This window comes from Phascolarctos cinereus, unplaced genomic scaffold (assembly GCF_003287225.1).
Source record: "Phascolarctos cinereus isolate Bilbo 61053 unplaced genomic scaffold, phaCin_HiC Scaffold_4;HRSCAF=312, whole genome shotgun sequence".
Lineage (NCBI taxonomy): Eukaryota > Metazoa > Chordata > Mammalia > Diprotodontia > Phascolarctidae > Phascolarctos > Phascolarctos cinereus.
The window spans coordinates 143,150,776-143,172,807 of record NW_027555847.1 but is presented as its reverse complement, the minus strand read 5'-3'; the positions used below and the strand labels follow the sequence as shown (position 1 = coordinate 143,172,807).

Genomic DNA, 22,032 nt, shown 5'->3' with positions numbered 1-22,032 from the left:
TAATACTATCACAAGATAACAACTTAAGTCCTGTCTCTTTTCTGACTTCAGGGGGCAGAGATGCATCTGAATCAGAGCATTACTGTATTGACTTCATTGACCTTCAAACTCAGGTTCAGGAGGATTTACAAGAATCCCCAATTCCCAGAGGAATCAGTTTGTTTACTGATGGTTCCTCTAGGGTGGTGGAAGGGAAAAGAAGGAACGGCTATGCTGTCATTAATGGGGATCAAGAATCCTTGGCTGAGGTGGAAAGTTTACCGAAAAACTGGTCTGCCCAAACATGTGAACTATATGCCTTAAATCCGGCATTAAAATTATTAAAAGGGAAAGAGGGCAATGTTTACACTGATTCAAAGTATGCCTGGGGAGTAGTACATATTTTTGAGAGAATCTGGGAGGAAAGGGGGCAAGGTTATCTGCCCTGAGAAGAGAACTTGTTAGGATTATGCAGTTCCTAGACAATGAATTTAATTTGCCGAGAAGTTGCAAGTTTATGTTCAGTAGATAGAAATGATTTTTGATGATTGGCTTTTACACCAGAGCAAGTTTAAATTTGAGAAGGAAAGATGTTAAGTGAGATTTCCTATGTATGTGAGTCCTGGTAAATCCTTATTGCTTATTGCAACTCCATGAGAGTAAAAGTAACTATATCTGGCTTTAAGCTATGATTAGTGAGACTTGCTGTTTGAGGAAAAAGGTTTTTGGGACTACAGCTAATTTTGTTTTGAGTTTGAATTTGGGTATAATTGTCTGCATTAAATCAGTATATGAGAGAAATGCCACAAGAACAGGTGGAGGCCTATTTAGAGGAAATGTGATTTATTTGGGAAAAAGCCAAGGGGACAATCTTAGCCTCAATCTAGGATGGGATCCTCCTGGCTCAGTTTCCCCATTGTGTTCCTTTGGAAAGGAATGTTTCCCACCTGACTATTTCTGAGTCTGGCTATGAGATGGAACAGATACTGCATGACTGGAGAACTGCGACTCCATCTGAATTTAAACAAAGCTAAGGATGTTTTATCCTGTCATACGTGATACGTCACATGTCCCTGCTCTTTTTCCTTCTACAGTAAGTTTCTATAATCAGAAGATTTAACAAATTTACTAAAATAATTGATTATGGAACATCTCAGGTTATTATAGAACTGGGACTAGTGTTCCTGTATGAGTTAGGGTCTTTTAATTCTTGGTAATGGCATGGAGATAATCAGGGGCTTGTGAGAATGTTATTTTGTTATTTGGATAATATCATGCTCGTCTAAAGTTTTGTCACCATTGATTAATAATGTTAAAAGAAGAATGGCTTGTGATTTATTTTGTAAATGGCATCAAAGAAACAAGGCATGACTAAAATTTTAAGATTTTATATGTACTGTGTTGAAAATTGATATGTACGTACTGAAGCCTGTGACTAATTCCATAGTGAAGTCTCATCCCCCTGGTGAGGAAATTAATAATGGATTAATGTAAAAATAGAAGACACTGGGTTCTGATGTGAATTTCTTAAAGATGACAATTGGCTATGGTTCCAATTTTGAGTCTGTGAAATGATCAGGGTTATAAAGATTAGAAATAGTAATTTAAAATTGTGCTAAGGTCCCTTTTATAGGAGAATGGACAGAAAGCTGGTTCCTACAAGAAGACAAGAAGATGCTGAGATGCTGTGCTGGAGATGGCTGGAGCAAATACCAAGGACAAGAGGACTTCACTGATGGTGTTCCCTGCCAGACAGCTGTACAAGAAAAGACTTCTAATTCTTAAAGGGACAATTACACAATTGTTTTCTTTTGGGTCTCTCTATCTACATTTATGAAGAGGCTGCCCCTTTGATTTGTCAATACTTAGATTAATCCTTCCCATATATACTTAAAGGAGTGGTCCTGGTTTGGGGGAACTTGGTGGAAGCAGGTTTTATGGTCCTTATTGATAGCAGTGAGTGGAGTCATACTACTCCTAGTGTGTGTCCCTTGCATGACTACTGTACAAAGGACACTCTCTAGGATGATTATATTAAGAAAGCCTGCTAGTGAGTCCAAAAGATTAATGATATTGGGGAATCAAGGGTGGATGCCAGTTAGTCAGGAAGAAGAGGGCCAGATCCTGATGGAATAGCAAATAGGGAGGCTGAAGAAACCTACCAGTTTTGGTGTGAGAAACTTTCAACTATGAAATGAGAGGGGGGACTGTGTGGGACAAGTGAAAGTTTCTCATATGAAATGGAAGCTATGCTCCAAAAATGTAGTAAGGCTTCAGCATGAGCTGGGCCCAAGTTTCACTTTCTTGTAAGTCTTGTGTTTTTGGGGAATGGGGCCATACACCAGCTGCCCACCCCCCTCCCTTGTTTTGTAACCACCCCCCTCTTGTTTTGTACCTTATCTTTGTCAAATAAGGCAATCCTCTAGCTCCCAAGTTTGCTTTGGGTAAAATGTATCTCTTGGATTCTAAATATAGACTGTAAGGGTAACAGGAGATTAAAATTTTGAATTCAACAATATGTTGCTTTTAGAAAACACTATAAAAATGAGATAAAATAAAGGACAAGAGTAGAACTTATTAGGTAAAAAAAGCAAGGGTGGTAATCATGATCTCAGACAAAGTTAAAGTTAAAAGAGATTTGATCAAAAGAAAAAAAAGAGAAACTATACTACATGTCAGCAATATTACTCAATATTGTTTTAGACCATTTAAAATAATTAGACAGTATAAAATACCTGAGCATATACCTGCCAAAACAGACCCCGGAATTATATGAACATAAACATAAAACACTTCATACAAATAAAATCAGATCTAAATAAATGAAGTAACTAACATTTATTGTTCATGGGTAGGTAAAGTCAATATAATTTAAAAAATAACAATTTTACCTAACTAATGTATTTACTCAATGTCATCCCAATTAAATTACTAAAAAATGATCTGAGTTAGAAAAAAATAATAACAAAGTTCATTTGGAAGAATAAAGGGTCAGGAACTTCAAATAAATCAGGGAAAAAAGATATAAAGGAAGCAGATTCAGCAGTATCAGATCTTAAACTATATTAGAAGGTAAGAGCATTGTGGAAATGTAAAATGGATAATTTCAATTATTCTAAGTTAAAATTTTCTTGTATAAATAAAACCTATGGAGCTAAGAATAGAAGGCATGCAGAAAATTGGGAAAAAACTTTCACAGACAACTCTCAGATAGGTAGTACTGGGTTGGAATACTGTCATGGAAATGAATACCTGGTTGATTTAGAAAACCATGGAAAGACTTGGACTGATGAAGGAAGATGCTATCCACCTTCAGAGAAACAGATGACAAGTAGAAAGAAATAAGCATAGTATAGTCTTGCATATGTGTAGGAGTGCATATGTATATATATATGTGTATGTTTATAGATATCTCTACCTATCTATCTATCTATCTATCTAATGCGGCGTCACTGGTAGCTGAAAAGGGCGGAGAGTGCCGAAGTGAAGCAGTGGGAGGGGTTCATGTTGATGGCGGGAAGAGCCTCAAAGTGAACTATAAAGGAGGAAGTTGAGGCACGGCAGTGCTATTTTGGGACTGGCTGTGTGAAACTATTATCACCGTTTTACCAGGAACAGAGGTGGAGGCAGTAGGGGAGCCTGAATGATCAGCTTTTTTGGATTCTACAAATTATGGAAGAAGCTCAGAAAACATCTGAAAGAATCCTTTTAGAACCCTACAGGTACTTAACTTCAATTACCAGGTAAACAAATGAGAACCAAACTTTCACAGGTGTTTAATCACTGGCTAAAAGTTCCTGAAGATAAGACACAGATTATCACTGAAGTTACAGAGATGTTACATAATGCCAGTTTGCTTACTGATGACATCGAAGACAACTCAAAACTACGACGTGGCTTTCCTGTTGCTCATAGCATATATGGAATTCCATCTGTAATAAATTCTTCCAGTTATGTTCCAATCTCAGGCCTCTGTCTGCCCAAAGTGGGAGACGGGGAGGAGGCAGTGGAAGAAGAAGGAAATGTACAAATGAATGTTTATTTCTGGTCAAAGATCTAAAGAAAGATCTCATATGTATGAAAATGTTTATGGCAGTATTTTTTGTAATATTAAGGAATTAGAAACAAAAAAGATGTGTGTTAACTGGGGAATGGCTAAACAAATTTGTAGTTCATGAATGTAATGGAATATGGCTAGTCCATAAAAAATAATGAATATGAAGACTACAGAGAAGCAGAGAAAGATTTAAATTACTTGATGCAAAGCGAAGTAAGGAGAACTAGGAAAACAATATATACAATAACAAGACAAAAAATGCCCTTGAAATTGAATAACGTGTAATTCTAATGATCAAGGTTAGCCCCCCAAAAAACAACGAGAAAATGATGGCTTCTGAGGTCCCTTCTATGATTCTATGACTTCTCTCTTTCCTTTCCTTGCTGAACTGGGAGACTGTCAGTGTAGAGCACTGCACACATACTGTCAGACATAGTTGATCAGTGGGTTGGTTTTGATGAATGGCTTTTCCTTCTTTTTTCATTTGTTGCATGGGATTGTTGTCCTTGGGGGGAAGGGTTATACTCCCTCAACATCAAAGATGGCAACAAATTTTAAAAATTAAACTAAATTAAAACTTGTTTCAGAGATCATAGTTAGCTGCACTCCAAACGGTCTGCTGTAAGTCTAAGCTCCCAAGTAAAAGTATTTTTGACCCCTCATAAATGGTTGCCCTTCCTAGCAAGCACAACTCTTATGAACACAATTAGAACGCTTTAGAAAAATAATTCTTTAAACCTAATTCCTCAAAGAACTTGTATCATTACCAATATAAAACTTTTAAAAATAAAATTTCTGAACAGAAAATATGGCAAGTTTTTTTGTTTTACTACAATTTGTTTGGCATTTAATCTCCAGGATACTTCTTGGAAGTATTAATATTAATAAAATTAATTATTAATATTTATATTAATTACTATTAATAAAATGAAAGTTCTTACCGGAGGAGACTTTTTCATTTTGCTTTTCATAAAGAGTACCCACAGACATCAGAAAAACTATAACCAGGAACACTGGAATCTTCCAGGAGCCAGCCAGAGACGCTGAAAACAAATGGTAAACAAGTCTAAGCCCTCTAAAACAATGTAATGACTTGAATGCACAGTTATTATATGTGTGTGTGTATATAATTAAAACATTTAAAACTCTACAATGTAGACTAGGTTTTAGAGGGAAAAAAAGTAAACAGTGTACTTCTGTGTGAAATACTCTGATCCAGCTCTGGAAATGCAGATCCAATCCACAGCTTTCCCAAGATGCTGGTCTTGACTCTAGGAGGCTCTGACTGAGCAAACCCAGAAGAGGCTACCCCCTAGTACATTTTAAAGGATTCTAATCCTTCAGTGATAAAAAGCCTTTCTATATCTGGGCCAAAATGCTAAACATCTGTGTCATAGCTTCTATTTGTCCCTTCAAATATGGTGCCTGGCTGGATCTCCTAGGACTTCAGATGAGCTCACAATATTCAGAATTCCCAGAAAAGGGTGAGGTCTTAGATAATAAACTAGAACATTCCTCTCTTTAATGTATAAAGTTTAGATACTAAGGAGTTGCCAGGGTACAGATCTGTTTCTTCTCCTCAATCTCCCAAATTCAACATGGCCAAATAAAAAAACAAAGGGCTACTGGAATAAATTCTCCAAGAAATAAGCAAGAACATGGAAGTAATATTTTGAGGATTATGGGGTGAGAGCAGGAAAGGTAATCTTGAACACTATTAAAAAACACTGACCAAAGGTATCTTACAGAAAAACAGAAAAAATGACATGGTAAAGCAATATATTTTTCTAAAAAGTATTTTAAATGTTGTGCTGTTTTAGGTTATATGACTTTTTCAATTGTAAAAAACAAAATTCTAAAAGCAAACGTCTAACAAAATGAAAAGATGAAAAACTGAAGATGTAGCATTTAGTCTGAAGTTAAAGTTTCTAAAAATCTAGTAGGATTTTTAATAAACCTAAATTTTTAAATAAATCTAAAAATAACGACTTTACATGACACACCTCTTGGTATCAAAAACAAGTGACCCACCTAAATGGAAAAGTAATATAATCCAGACAGGAATTGAAACTGCTCTCAAGTAGCGTTCAGTACTTGGATTCCACTTGAATAAAACAGCCAACACATAGCCAACTACCAACGTCCAGATCTTTAGGAATAAATGAACAGAAAATATAAGGTTGAAAAAACATGGATATGTAAATAAACACAAACATACCTACATTATATAAAACTTCCATGTATCTGTATTTTAAAACTGCTATTGTAGTAGTTCTCTACTATACATACTAGGTGTTAAGATGAAGAAAGTAGGTCTAGGAAAGTTCTTACAACTTCTGTTATTTTAAAAAAAAAAAATCATCCTTTTGGTTGAAAATTGTCAGATATTCAAAAATAAAATTTTTTGGTGTAAAAAACCCTTAGGGTTTTTTTTAACCTTAGTTTTAATTTAAAACCTGTTAATACTAGAAGAAAATTCATGAGTAGCAAATACTAAGTTCTAATTAGGTATTATTAGAAACACTATCTGTAACAGGACATGTTACACATAAGAAGTCTACTATGGGCTTCCAAGGTTTCTCTACAGATTTATCAATCAAGAAGACCATTCTGTCTTGTGAAACAGTGATCATGAAATCTAGGAGATCTCATTAAAACATAAAATGAGACTGTATGTATGTTTGCACTGCAAACTTGAAGGCACTATAAAATATAAGTGATTATTACAAAAGAGATATTTACAGAAAGTGAAGAAGGCACATATCAGAACCTTGGGGTACACCCACAGCAAGCAGGTAGGATATGGATGATGGTAAAGCAAAGGTGACTGAAGAGTGGTAAGACAAGGAGTAGTATTCTCACCATTATTCAGAAAGGAAAGAGTAGTCAGTAGTATCTAATATCGCAGGAAGGTCAAAAAAGATGACAACTGAGAAGAGGCCAGTGGATTTTCACAATTAAGAGACAACTAGTAATTTTGGGAGGTACAGTTTCACTTGAGTGACTTGAGGCCAGAAGCCACACGGCAAAACAATGATAACTTAGTGAAAGTAAAGAAGGGGAGGTAATAAGAGTAGATGGTTTTTTCCTATAAATTTGGTTACAAAAAGGAGATAACATACAGGCCACTAACTTGCAGGAATACTAGGGTTAAGTGAAGATCTTTTTGGGATGGAGGGGACCTACACTTATTCATAGATTGCAGGGAATTAATCAGTAGGTAGGGAGAGATCAAGGGGAGGGGAGAAGGACTTTTGTAGGGGGAGCAATCTGCCAGACAAAATGGAAGTGAATGAAAATGGCATCAAGGCTACCTGTAGAGGGTCTGGCATGGCTATACTATCCTGGCTCACTACTGTTGGAAGCTATGGATTGATGCTCCATAAGGAAAATACATTTTTAAAAAATCACAAAAAGCTACATTTTAGTTGAGTTAAATGATTACAATTGCTGTAGAAAAACTATGATTCTTGTGAAAATAGTAGGTGACAGACAAAACATGGAACCATATTTTAAATCAGCCCAAAAAATACATTTGACCTATTTTTATGGATGTAATTAACAAGAGGCTTTCTGTGCTGTCCAGTGTAATAATTACTCATCCATCCTCTGAACTAGCAGTCCTCAAACTTTTGGTTTCAGGACCCCTCTGCACTCTTAAAAATCACTGACAGCCCCAAACAGCTTATGTTTATGTGGGTTACAGCTATCACTATTTATCATTATTAGAAATTAAGATTAATAAAATATTAAAACAATTATCTATTTCATTAAAATACAATAATAAACCCATTACATGTTAACATAAATACATGCTTATAAAAATTACATTTTCAAAAATAAAAACATTTAGTGAGAACAGTACGGTTTTATGTATTTTTGCAAATCTCTTTAACATATGGCTAAATAGAAGACAACTGGATTCATGTATATGCTATTGCATTTAATCTGTTGTAATATGTCGAGTTGGCTGAAGCATATGAAAAAAAATCTGGTCTCATAGGTAAGAAGTTGGAAAAGGAAGGAATATTTTTAATAAGCAAATAATGTTTTAGTATTATTAAGAAAATAGTTTTGACCTCTCAGACCCCCTGAAAGGGTCCTGGGGACTCTCATGGGTTTGCAGACTACACTTTGAGAACCACTGCTTTAGAAAGATGTTATAGACTAGGCTGAAAGTAAGAAAAACACAGAGAGAAGTGATTTAGAGTAAGAAGACCCACGTTGAAATTCTCAATCTGATACTAACTCCATGTCACCTTGAGAAAGTCACCTAATCTTCTGCCTCAGTTTCCTCATTTATAAAATAAAGATACTGTTTGAATTACTTACCAAATAGTGCTGTTGTGAAGGGGGTGGGGTGGGGAACAATTATAAAACTATGAGTTGTTTTCCTGGGAAAGGTTTCTTTAACTATATGCCACTGGATTGAAGCCAGGTTGATTTAACAATTCTGTTCCTATGGAAAAAAAACCTAGTAGTCCTAGCTCTTAGTTCGATTAAAAGTTGCCCCCAAAAAAGGCCAAAAAAGTCCCAATTCCTAGTAAAATTTGATCATATCATTAAGGCTTATTGAATTGAATTAACTGGATTTAGTTAAAGTCACATAAAGACAAGCTCAAACCTTTGTTACAAACAATTTATCCTTTCAAAAATTGGATTGTTAAATCCAATGGGCTTGGAGCTCAGTCATCGAAGAAGACAGTTTGTAGACCTGGGAACACTGCTGAAATTGTACAGACTTTTACAATGATTTTATAAGCACTATGACAATCTTGACATAATTTGTATGTTCTAGGGCCTTCTCTGGTTGGTATCCAGTAAGAGAAGATTCTTGATGTGTCCCTATTATTTATTTAGATCCTGTCCTAACTAGTAAACCTTAGTGTTTGTCACCTAAGGCAGCTAGGTGACACAGTAGATAGAGGACAGGGCCTTGTGTCAAGAAGAGCTGATTTCAAATTCATCCTCAGACACAAGCTGTGTAACCTTGGGCAAGTCACTTGTTTGCCTCAGTTTCCCCCAAAATGCAGATAATAACAGCACCTATCTTCCTGGATTGTTGCAAAGATCAAATGAGGAAATATTTGTAAGGCATTTTGCACAGTGCCCAATACACAGTAGGGACTATGCAAACGCTACCTATCATCATCATCATCATTATTATCTAGTCATCTTAATTAACTACCACAATACTGTTTTCTCATGAACAAGTGGTAACTGAAGCCATGGGAGTAGGTGAAACTGTTCAGGGAGAATATACAGAAATAGAAGGACAAGGACAAAAATCCTTGGAGCTGTCTATACTCAGGGGGCCAACAGAGATAAAGGAGCCAGCAAAGGAGACAAGAAAAATCATATAGCTAGAAAAAGAACTGTAAGAGGACAATATCATCGGAACCAAGAAAGAAAGAATAGCAGTGGTGTCAAATTCAAATAGAAACAGGGGCCACTCAAAGAACTGGAAATTGAGAGGATGCCCATCAACTGGGGAATGGCTGAACAAGCTGTGGTAAATGAATAATGGAATACCACTGTGTTGTAAGAAATCATGAGCAGACAGACTTCAGAAAAACCAGGAAAGACTTGTATGGTCTGATACGGAGTAAAGTGAGCAGAACCAGGAGAACATTGTACACAATAACAGCCATGTTGTGCGATGACTAATATTGACAGACTTAACACTTTTCAGCAATGCAAGGATCTGAGACATCTTCAAAGACCTCATGACGGAAAATGCTATCCACATCCAAAGAAAGAACTATGGAGTTTGAATGCAGATCGAAGCATACTATTTGCTATTTTTTTTTCTTCTGTTGTGTTTTGTTTCCTCTTTCTGGTGGTTCCTCCTATTGGTTCTAATTCTTACTTACAACATCACTAATGTGAAAATATGTTTAATAGGAATGTATACATCTAGCCTATATCAGATTGTGCACCATCTCGGGGAGGTAGCTGAGGAGGGAAGGGGAGAAAAATTTAAAACTCAAAAGCTTATGGAAGTGATTGTTGAGAAATCAAAATAAACTAATAAAGTTTAAAAAAAAAAGAAACAGGGGCCACTTAGCTTACATAGGGTCCTTGAAGCTGCATAACCTGCTGGACTTGGAAAACCATATATTAACATTATCTACCCTACAGTATTTGTATTTATTTTGTTAAATATTTTCCAGTTATATTTTAATTTGGTTTCTGTCACATTCAAGAGTGTGGGCCTGGGCTAAATGTTTGACACATCTGGTCTAAAGGACCACAATGCAGAAAGATCAAGGAGAACAAAATTTAAAACTTAGCAATAAGGAAGTCATTCTCACCGTGGAAGCCAGATTGCAAAAAGTGGAGAAGTGAATGGGTGAAAAGGGTTTGGAAGTCCCCTTTACCCAAGAAAAAAGGATTAGATTAGAGAAATGGGCTGCTATATAAAACTAGTTGCCTTCAAACTTTTTTAACTGCACACCTCTAAGTAAAAACTTTGAGCACACACCCCTATATAGGAATACTTTTAATAAATTAGATACATGTTCTGTTGTGCTAATTATGCATATTATAAAACTTATATAAAAATATAAATTTAATAAAAGTGAGCTAAGGATGAAATATGATCCTCAAGTCAATGGGGAACTATTGGAGTTTATCGTGTAGGGGAGTGATATGGTCAGACCTGTGCTTTAGGAAATTCATTTTGGAAGTTATGAGAGAAATGGATCAAAGAAAAGAGACTGGAGGCAATAAGAAAGCAATAGTCCAGATGAGAGGTGATGAGGACCTGAACTAGCTAGAGAGAAGGGGATAGATGTGAGAGATGTTGTGGGGGTAAAAATGACAAAATGTGTTAACTGACTATATATGTGAGGTAAGGGAGTGAGTTGAGGATGACACTGAGGTGAAGAACCTGGATGGCTGGAGGGACAATAGGGCTTTCCACTATAGAAGAGTGGGTTTGGGGGTAAAGATAATTTAATGAGATCTGTGATGTAAATCACTGTCCATCCTTGCCTGCTTATTTTATGACTGTCTTAACTAAGTGGGAGGGGAGGGCCTTACCAGACATGGCCTTGGAATGCCAGAGTCTACATACCAAGGGATGCCTGCTGCAAGCAACCTAAATGGCAGAGTGTAAGGAAGCTGGGGGTCTTGGGGGGGGGGAATAATTTTGCATACCTGAACTGAGTTTAGTTATAACTATGCCGAGGACCTACTGTCCAGTGTAGCCATGGGAGGTCAGCAGTGGGAAGAGGCTGAGCAAGAGAAGTGTTTAAACAGTAATGGACTAAGAAGGTGATGCAGGTATGCTGGCGATAGGCTCACAACTGGCTATCATGGAGAAAGCAGAATCTTCCCACAAACCAACAGGCTGATCATACACAACCTCTGGGGTTATGCAAAGGACCCAATTTTGGAGACCACTGGTATAGATGAGTATAGCCCCATGAATAAAGCAGTATCCTGAGAATTCCATAAACTGAAGCTCAACTCTTTACTTTACATATGTCATCTAGAAATTGGCAGTTGCTGAACTTCTAATGGCCTACACCTCATCATAAAAAGTGGCAGACTTATATTAATCTTTCAAGACATGTTGGAGAAAGATGGACAGTTAAAAGCCCCACTATAACTTTCAGCTATCATTTGGTATGGCATTTAATAGAGTACGGATTTGTATAAAAGGTCTCTTTTCTAAATCACTCAAGGAGAAACCCACAGGGCATCCTCTCTCACACCAACAGAGGCTTTATTTTTTCATACAATAATTCTAGCAGTTATTAAAAGACAAAAGCATGTATCTCATTTCAGAAGTGATATATTATTTATGGAACTTCTGCACAGCTAAATGCATTAAGTCAACATCTATTGCACACAATTCAAAGTGTTAAAGAAAACCACGTATGGGGATGAAGGGTACATAATAGCAATAACAACCACTTCACAGTGCTTTAATAATGCTTTAAGGTTTACAGGGAACTTATCAATAGATAATTAATAATCACATTTGCTATCTGCCTATCTAGAAATTGCCCAGGAATCCACTGTGTTCCCACACCATTAAGACTAACATTTGTAAGAAAAGCAAGAGGTATGAGGGGAACCAAGCTGTCAGATTAGGGGCAGCCACACAACTCAAGTCTCCCAACATTCCCTCCAAAGAACTTTAAAATAACACCTCAAATAAAATTTTGGAATACTAGAACCAACAAAAGGTCAGGTAAGATATTTTTCTTGACTAAGAAAACTTAAGAGGTTGGCAGGAAAAGTCTGACACCAAGGTAAAAGCCTATCTGGAGCCCATACACGTGGCAGCAGCTTTAGGAGCTAAGAAGGGGCTAAGAAGCCCAGGGATGATAAGGCAGTCACAAACAGTCAGAAAGAGATTACCAAGGATCCTTTGCTGGCACTGACTAGCAACTCTACTGCCCATATGTAATTCTGGGTCGCAGTTCCAGAGCAGAGAAGAGTGAGGGTGGTCTGTCACAAGGGAGCAGGGGCCCTGGTCACAGTGCCAAAGCAAAGAGAAGCAGTAGTGCTTGCAACTACAGGGGACTACTAAGGTCCTTCCTAGTTAAAAACCAGAGCACAGATCAAGAGAGCTGTGACCATACCTCTCCCAGGATCACACCAACTTGGAAGCACCAAAAACTTCCAGACCTCCAGAACTAGCTCGAAAATAGTAGCACAAAAAAGCCTGAAGCCTGGGACAGTGTCTCCTCACCCCCAGCAGAGCCCAACTTCAACATAAAGTCCAAAGTCAAGAAATAAGCTGGGAAAATGAGCAAACAACAACAAAAGATAATTTGACTATAAAAAGCTACCACAGTGGCAGAAAAAATCAGGGCATAAACTCAGAAGGCAATAATGTGAAAACAGCTACCCAAAAAAAGCCTCAAAGAAAAATGCTAATTAGACCCATACTCAACAAGAATTCCTAAAAGAATTAAAGAAAGCAATAAGTATAACAGAGGAAAAACTGGCAAAAGAAATGAGAGTAATGCAAGAAAATTATGAAAAGAGAATTAACAGCTTAGTTAAAAAAAGGCACAAAAATACTTAAGAAAATAACACCTTAAAAAACAGAATTGGGCTAATGGTAAAAGAGACATAAAAATCCATTGAAAAGAAGAAGTTCTGAAAAAGCAGAATTGGCCAAATGGAAAAGGATGTACAAAAATTCACTGAAGAAAAGAACTCCTTAAAAAGCCAAATTGGGGGGCAGCTAGGTGGCGCAGTGGATAGAGTGCCGGCCCTGAAGTCAGGAGGACCTGAGTTCAAATCTGGCCTCAGAACAAACACTTGACACTTACTAGCTGTGTGACCCTGGGCAGGTCACTTAACCCCAATTGCCTTAAAACAAAACAAAAAAATTAAAATTAAAAAAAGCCAAATTGGCCAAATAGAAAGAGGTACAAAATCTCAATGAAGAAAATAATTCCTTAAAAAGCAGAATTGGGCAAGTGGAAGCTAATGACTCCATGAGACATCAAGAAACAATAAAACAAAGTCAAAAGAATTGAAAAAAATAGAAGAAAATACGTTGGAAAAACAATTGACCTGCAAAACAGATCAAGGAGAGCTAATTTAAGAATTACAGAACTGCCTGAAAGTCATGACCAAAGAAGAAGCCTAGATATATTTGGTCAAATTCCAGAGCTCCCCAGTCAAAGACAAAGGTATTTCAAGCAGCCAGAAGGAAACAATTCAGTATTGTGAAGCTACAGTCAGGATCACACAAGATTTAGCAGCTTCGCGTTAAAGGAGGTGAGGGTTTGGAATATGATATAGCAAAGGAGCTACAATTACAACCAAGAATCATTGCCTGGAAAAAAAAATTTAAAAAAAAAAGTTGTGCAAGGAAGAGCTTTTACAAAGAAAGAGAAAATGGGGGAAGCGGGTGGCTATGCTCAAACCATCCTGTCACAGGAATTTGTTCAAAGAAGGAAGACTATATTTACACATAGAACTGTAACTTACCCAACAGGGAAATAGAAGGGGAAGGGGATAAGAGAAGGCAAATTAAGGGAGGCGGTGATAAGAAGCAAAACAGAGTTTTGAGGATGGACACGAGAGAGAGAGACAGAGAGAGAGAGAGAGAAGATAACAGGATGGAGGGAAATATACAGTTAGTAATCATAACTATGAATGTGAATGGGATGAGTTCACCTATACAACAGAAAGGGATAGCAGAATGGATTAGAAATCAGAATCCAACAATTGGTTGTTTAAGAGACACACTTGAAACAGAAAGACACACACAGAATTAAAATGAAGGGCTGGAACAAAATTTAATATGCTTCAGCTAGGGTAAAAAAGGCAGGGATACCAATCATGAACTTAGACAAAGAAAAAGCAAAAATAGACCCAATTAATAGAAATAGGGAAACTACAAGATGCTAAAAGGTACTATAGACAATGAAGTAATAGCAAAAAAATTTCCAGCAAGTTTCTCTGATAAACACCTCATTTCTCAAACATATCGGAGACTGAGTCAAATTTATAAAAATAGCAGCCACTCCACAAATGATAAACAGCCAAGGGATATGAACAGGAAGTTTCAGAAGAACTCAAAGCTATCTACAGTCATATGAAAAAATGCTCTAAACCACTACTCCTTAGAGAATTAAAAAAAAGTCATGACCAAAGAAAAAGCCTAGACATATTTGGTCAAATTCCAGAGCTCCCTAGTCAACGACAAAATATTTCAAGCAGCCAGAAGGAAACAATTCAATATTGTGAAGCTACAGTCAGGCTCACACAAGATTTAGCAGCTTTGCATTAAAGGAGGTGAGGGTTTGGAATATGATATAGGAAAGGAGCTACAATTACAACCAAGAATCACCTACACAACAAACAACAAAACTCTGTGTATAATCCTTCAAGGGATTTTAAGGCAAGGCAAATTAAAACACAAGTATCAGAAATGAGAGAAATGCCAAAGGAGATGAGGGAAAAACAGGTACATTAATGAACTGCTAGCTGAGTAGTAAAATGGCGAAACCATGTACAAAAATATTTGCGGCACCTGTTTTTGTGGTGGCAAAGAATTGGAAATCAAGGAGATGTCAATCAATTGGGGGATGGTTGAACAAGCTGTGGTAGATGATTATAGATGGAGTATTACTGTGTTATAAGAAATGAGAAGGGGGGGTGGTTTCAGAAAAACATGGGAAGACCTAAATGAACAAACTAAAGTGAGAAGAACTGGGAGATCACTGTGCACACTAATAGCTACATTGTAATGATGATCAACTGTGAAAGACTTGGCTGCTCTGATTAACACAATGATTCAAGACAATTTCAAAGGATTCATGACGAAAAAAAGCTATCTACCTTCAGAGAGAGAACTGATGAATTCTAAGTGCAAGCTAAAGTATAATTTTCTTAACTTTCTTTATTTTTCTTGCTTTTGGGGGGAAACATGGCTAATATGGAAATGTTTCACATGATATCACACATATAATCGACAGCATATTGCTTGTCTTCTCAGCGAGTATGAGAGGGAGGCAGAGAATTTGAAACAAAATTTAAAAACAAAAGAATGCAAAAAATAAATAATAATTATTATTTTTTAAAGCAAGAGGTCTTTAAGTGATCAAAAAGTTCTAGGCAGAAAGTCAACTTCTATACAGACACAAAACCTCCAGGGTAGACTATCAAAATTCTAAATGAAAAAGGACTCTGTGGTACAGAATAATATGATTAGAGCAAAAGAAAGATAAAAAATCCTGGTGTTCGAAGCCTGATTAAAATTTAACTACCTATCTTTGGCTTTAGTTCTACTGTATCTACCCACAATCTACCTCCAAGTTTCACTCAGCTTATCCTGGCCATCCAAAGCAGTTGACCTATCGATCTCTTAGTGTTTCTAATTCTCATCCCACTTACAAATAGTATTTCAAGCCTGGTTCTTTTGAGACACTGAGTACCTTCAATGAAAATCTGCATACTGACATTTCTAGTTTTTCCTACTAACACCTCACAAACGCTTCTATCCAGCTCTCTACCTAACTCCCTTAGGGATACTGACATTGATTGTTTAACTGATCTCATTTCTGACACATGGGATGCTACTGCTAACAACAGGAACATATTCAAGAATTCATATACAAGGAGGAAAGGGCTTGTTCTCAACATTCTTGAGTTATTCTTCTACACCAAGTGTCTGATACTACTCATGAATGCGCTCATTTTTTACTAAACATTCACACATTTATTAGATTTATTTTTACAATGAATAGAGGCATTTGTGTTATCTTTTCTGTTATTTCTAGGTTTGGGGTCATTCCCTTGATAACCACATGCACAGGCCAGAGGAATTTTACATAGTTCTTTATACACACTACAGTCAATCTGACACAGAAACTATTTTTTCTGCCCATTTCCTCTGATTTCTAATTCCAAATGCTGAGAACTTTTATTAGATATTATATGGTGGTGTCCTAAGTCACTTCACAGAGAGTAAGCAACCTTACAATCCAAATTTATTAAGCTTTCCCCCCAACTCCAGGTCCCCACCAACACCTTAGAAATACCAATTTACTTAATAATTTAGTACTGGATATGTGAAGAGGTATAGGAATTTGGAAAGAATCTAGGATGTTCCTAAAAGTTAGTGGGGTTAAAAAATGAATTCTTTGATACACATATATTCTATCATCATTGGCCTCTGTTTCCTAGAAGTAGGAAAAAGGCAAAAAAAAATGTTTTATCAAGGGTTTTCTGTATTGACAATTTATTTCAGAATTTCTCTGCCAGAAGAACTTTAATCACGTGACTTTCAGATTATGTTAAGAGTGAATGTATTTTGAAATCTCTTTCCCATCTACGGCACATTTTAAAAAATAATGTAAACTCTTTAGGTTTTTTTGTTTTTGTTGACTGACTCTTCATGACCCCATTTGAGGTTTTCTTGGCAAAAGTACTGGAATGGTTTGCCATTTTCTTCTCCAGCTCATTTTACACATGAGGAAATGGAGGCAAACAAAAGTGACTTGCCTAGGGTCACACAGCTACTAAGTATCAGGGGCCCCATTTGAACTCAGATCTTCCTGACTTCAGGCCCTGTGCTCTATCCGCTGTACCACCTAGCTGCCCAAACTCTTAAGTATTACTAGTTTATTTAATGAATATTCTCAATTCATAAATTTCATTCTAAAGTCTAACTGACCTATGAAATATGTTAATTTTTAAAATTACAAAGAGATTCAGGCAAGATTAATGTACTTAGAATTTTGTCAGACAGTCAGGTGAAAGCTTCCTATCTCATACATTTAACAACAGTAATTTTTAAATGATGTTAATGCTTAAGTCCCTCTCCTAACTTCATTCCCACCTCCACCTCTTGGAATTCCTGGCTTCCCTCAAATGCATAGCTTAGGTACCACCTCCTATACCAGAATGTTCTAATAGCTCCAGAGGAAATTACTGTATTCTGCATATACTTCCTAGCTACTTTTATGTTCTTCTCTCTCTTTGCCCTCCCGAACAACCCCCCCTTTCCCAGTAGAATGGAAACTCCTTGAAAGAAGAGGCTGTTAAGTTTTGTTTTGTATCCCCTAAATGTCTGGAATAATACTCAATGAAATACTGTAATTAGGGGGAAGAAAAATAAGTGCAATTATTAACATTAACACATACAAGGGTGAAGAGGAAAACTTGGACCAAGATAATTAGATTCGCCCCTTACCCCCATCCTCACATGTCAAGATCTGAGATCACCATCGAAGATCATACATAAACCTAGTGCTGGAAAGGACCTCAGAAGCCATCAATTCCAATCCCCTTATTTTACAGATGAGAAAACTGAGGCCTAAGGAGGTTAAGGAGCCTATCCAAAGTCACATAGATGGTTTAACTGTTATTAAATATGTTTATCAATAATTCAGTAAAGGCTCAGATGGTATGCTCATCAAATTTACCCACGCTAAAAAAGTTGAGAATAGAAAACCCAAAGGATGACAGAGTTAGGATCCAAAAGGATCTTGACAGGCTAGGCAGGGGTGGGGAACCTGCGACCTTGAGGCCACATGTGGCCTCAGGTCCTTGGGTGCAGCCTTTTGCCTGAATCCAAGCTTTACAGAACAAATTCTTTTACTAAAAGGGGATTTGTTCTGTGAAGTTTGGATTTGGTCAAAGGGACACACTTGAGGACCTAGAGGGCCACATCTGGCCTCAGGCCAAAGGTTCCCCACTCCTGGGCTACGGTATTGGATCGAACCTAACAGATGAAATTCAATAGAGATTAATTTAAATTCTTACCAAGAAAAGAATAAAAGAAAAAAACAAAAATTTCACAAATATGAGATGGGGTAAGTTAGACGGCAATTGGTCTGACAGCTGTCTTCAAACATCTGAAGGCTGTCACATGGAGGAGGGATTAGGTTCTTTTTGGCCCGCAGTGACAGAAAGAGGAGCAACGAGCAACAGGTGGGAGTTCAAAAGATGCAATTTTAGGTTCAAAGTTCGGTGAGGAAAAAAAAACTTCCCTAAGAATTAGAACTGTCCAAAAGCTGAATAGGAGGCAGTCTGAAGATGTGAGTTCTAATCCAACCTCAGACTGTCTGCCTCAGTTTCCTCATATGCAAAATGGGAATAGGATAATTTTACAGGACAATAGGATAACAACCACGCAGGGTTGTTGTGATGATCAAATGAGCTTACACAAGTAAAAGTGCTTTGCAAACCTTAGAGTGTTATCTAGCTATTATTATAAATTGGTCTTCCTCTGGAATCTTAAGCATGTTTTTTGAGGGACTGCCAAAGAGGTCCAAAAGGTTTAAGAACCCTGTAGATCTCTCTCAACGAAATGCCAACTTTTACACGTAAAAAAGATATCCAGAGTACTTTAGGGGGAAAGGACTGCAAAACCTAATACAAAGTGTCCCAACAGGGTTCCAACCCTCGGGCCACGCGTCCCCAGGAAGAGGGTACGCTGGGCGCAGAGAGGGAGGGGAGGGGAAGGCACGGGGCCGTGCCTCGGCGGGCCCCCGGCGCACTCACCCACAGCGTGTTGAAGTAGTCCAGCCCCTGGCGGATGAAGACGCAGGCGTAGGCCAGCAGCACCTGCACGCCCAGGTAGCTGCCCAGGTGGTAGAGGGCGTAGAGCAGGGGCGCGCCCGCGCCGAGCAGCAGCAGCAGGCGGCGGCGCCGCAGCACCTGCTCGCCCAGCGCCTCCACGCCGTAGTTGGCGAAGCAGAGCGGCAGTAGCAGCGCGGCCAACACGATGGGCGTGTGCGCGCGGTGCAGACGGCGCAGCCAGCGGCGGCCCAGGCGCGTGAGGGAGCTCTTGAAGGGGTGCAGGAAGGTGCCGCACAGCACGGCCCACAGCAGCGGCCGCAGGAAGGCCTCGAGGATGAAGTACACGAGCACGGCGGCGCCGCAGCACAGGCACACGAACAGCACAGCGCCCGTGTTGTAGAAGGCCTGCTTGATGGGCTTGTCGAAGCGCAGCGCCAGCCCCACCGGGGGGACCCCGCCCCCCGCCTCCCCAGGCGCGGGCGCGGGGGCCCTCGTTGGACCTTCCCGCAGCGGCAGCGGTAGCGGCGGCGGATCCCTGGCCACTGCCCCTCGGTTGGCGCCTCCGGGAGCCCGAGCCACTGCTGCCCCCGTCTCGCTATCCTCTCCCCGCGGCGATAGCTGGGCAGGACTGGAAGAGCCCGAGGGCGCCTTGGCCGCAGCGCCCAGGCTGTCAGCCATGGTGCCGCCGCCTCGCTCGCCGGCGGGGGAGCTATGGAGAAGGTGCGGGAAACGGTATTGGCCCCACGGAGGGCGCGGGGGTTCATGGGACTTGTAGTTCTTCGGGCGCTGGGATTCTTGAGTGAGTCGGAATGAAACTACACCTCCCTAGAGGCACCTTGTATCTTTTGCCCTGGGGCTTTTTACGCTCCTGCCTGGTGTCAACTAACTCCCTGGGGCAGCTACCTTGCAGAAATTCTGGAAGATCTAGTCTGCCGGTCTACCCTGGGGTCCGGAAGAGGCGATGGAAGTACCAGCTGTGTGTTAATCCCGAGTAAAGACCTTTCACCCATTTTCTAAAATGAACAGTCGAACAGGTCGAGAATAACTGATTAGGCAGCAGTTAAAGAGTAACAAAAATTTGAATTACGCATCCTTAAATAAAGGCAGGAATTAAAATTGAGGGTCTGTAAGCAAAGGCTTCAGAAAGGACTGGTGTGGGAGTCGAAGGCTTGGTTACTTAACTAACTTTTGTTGGTTCACTTTCTGGACTTCAGTGCCCTCATTTACGAAATGAGGGGTTTGGAAAACAGGACTTGTAAGGTTCCAGCTTTAAAGCTCACGGGCTTTTGATTCTAAACAATAGCAAAACCGACGGTAACCCTAAACCCCAACTTCCTGACTGCCATGTTTAGGTATAAAATAAATTAACAGCTCTCTTAGACTAAGCCCCAGTTTTCTCACTTAAGGGGCTACTGTGATAAAGCTTCTTATGAGAAGACCAAAAGTAAACATCTGGCAGAGCAGCTAACTGCCTCATTCCTGGTCCTACTTGTTTTTACACATTCCAACACCAGAGGTCCAATAGTAAATCTTTACTGAAAGCAACAGTAGACTGCCCTACCAATTGGTTTTTCTTTCTCTTTTCATAAATATACATATATTCAAACAGCCTTTGTAGTGGGTTGGGGATCCAGGAAAGGACTGCTGTCTTTGTATTTTTTTTTGTTTTGCATATAATCATGAGAGGATTTTTGAGGGGAAAATGAAGCTGTTTAGGTCCTCTCTAAACTCTAGGACTGTTTGTTCCACTAATTGTGCCTAAAGGAGGAGGGAGGAAGCAGACACACAAGATCCTCTTTGGGATAGGAGTGGTGGGAATGTTGTAAAGAAAATGGAAGTCTAGGAAGAGTTAAGTGGGAGGAAACTCATTCTCTGAGTAGAACCTTGGAAGGTTCCAAGTATATCAGTAGAAAAGCTCTCCTCAAGGCTCAGATCAAATGCCTGTTCTGATTCTCCCCAGTTGTTAGTACCCTCCCTACCTTCCCAAAACTACTTTGTAGTTACTTGTGTGTGTGTGTGTGTGTGTGTGTATGTATGTATATATATGTAATTTGGGGGGGGGTGAGCAATCGGGGTTAAGTGACTTGCCCAGAGTCACATACCTAGTAAGTGCTAAGTGTCTAAGACTGGGGTTTGTTTTGGTTTTTGCTAGGCAGTGGGGTTAAGTGACTTGCCCAGGGTCACACAGCTAGTAAGTGTTATGTGTCTGAGGCAGAATTTGAACTCAGGTCCTCCTGAATCCAGGGCCAGTGCTCTATCCACTGCGCCACCTAGCTGCCCCTATTTGTGTATATTTTACATCCACTTCTCTGTGTACCTAAGCTTAGCACAGTGCCTGGCATATGCATGTTGACTAGTTTACATGCTATTTTTACTCCCAATAAAATGTAAGCTCCTTGAGGGCCAGAATGCCCTTGTACTTTACAAATGGTAGCGATGATATAGCACTTTTAGGTTTGCAAAGCTCTGTGTATAGGCTAGCTCATTTGATCCTCACAACCACCCTGTGAGTATTATTCCCATTTTACAGATGAAGAAACTGAGGCTGAGATAATGTTAAGTGGCTTGCTCAGGGTCACACAACTAGTAAATGTCTGAGTTAGGATTCTAATTCAGGTCTTCCTAACTCCAAGTTGAATTGTTATTGAAAATTAGGATAATTTTATTTTTGTCTTCTTTGGGGGGGAGAAAAGAAAAACAGTCAATTTGGTATAGTGGGAAAAGTTCTGGCCTTAGAGTCAAGACTGGAGTTTGAATCTCAGCACTGATCTAATCAGAATCTATATCTAATGATATAATCCAGACGTTTTGGACCAGGCACTTCATACATTATTTTCCAATTTGAATTAAGTGCTGTTTGTTCGTGGATCACCTTGGCCAAATAAGCCTTCACCTAATGGCGGTCTTGTTGACAATGAACCACCCCATACTTAATGAGCCATAGCTATTACCACATTTGTAGCTTTATCAGGTTTTGTGGAGCCATTCAA

The 22,032-nt window shown here is 38.9% G+C and overlaps 1 protein-coding gene across 3 annotated transcripts in view; it reads right to left on the bottom strand.

Annotated features, from left to right (window-relative positions):
* The window catches only part of TMEM245 (transmembrane protein 245), a 108,233-nt gene extending 88,488 nt beyond the window's left edge, over positions 1-19,745 (bottom strand). For all 3 annotated transcript variants that reach the window (XM_020995441.2, XM_020995442.2, XM_020995444.2), the window contains exons 1-3: positions 19,025-19,745; positions 6,068-6,185; positions 4,978-5,079 (exon numbers count right to left, since the gene is read on the bottom strand). In XM_020995441.2, coding sequence (XP_020851100.1) covers positions 4,978-5,079; positions 6,068-6,185; positions 19,025-19,720 — 916 coding nt within the window. In that variant the 5' untranslated portion in view covers positions 19,721-19,745. The remainder of the gene's footprint in view (positions 1-4,977; positions 5,080-6,067; positions 6,186-19,024) is intronic.
* Positions 19,746-22,032: the final 2,287 nt, after the last annotated feature.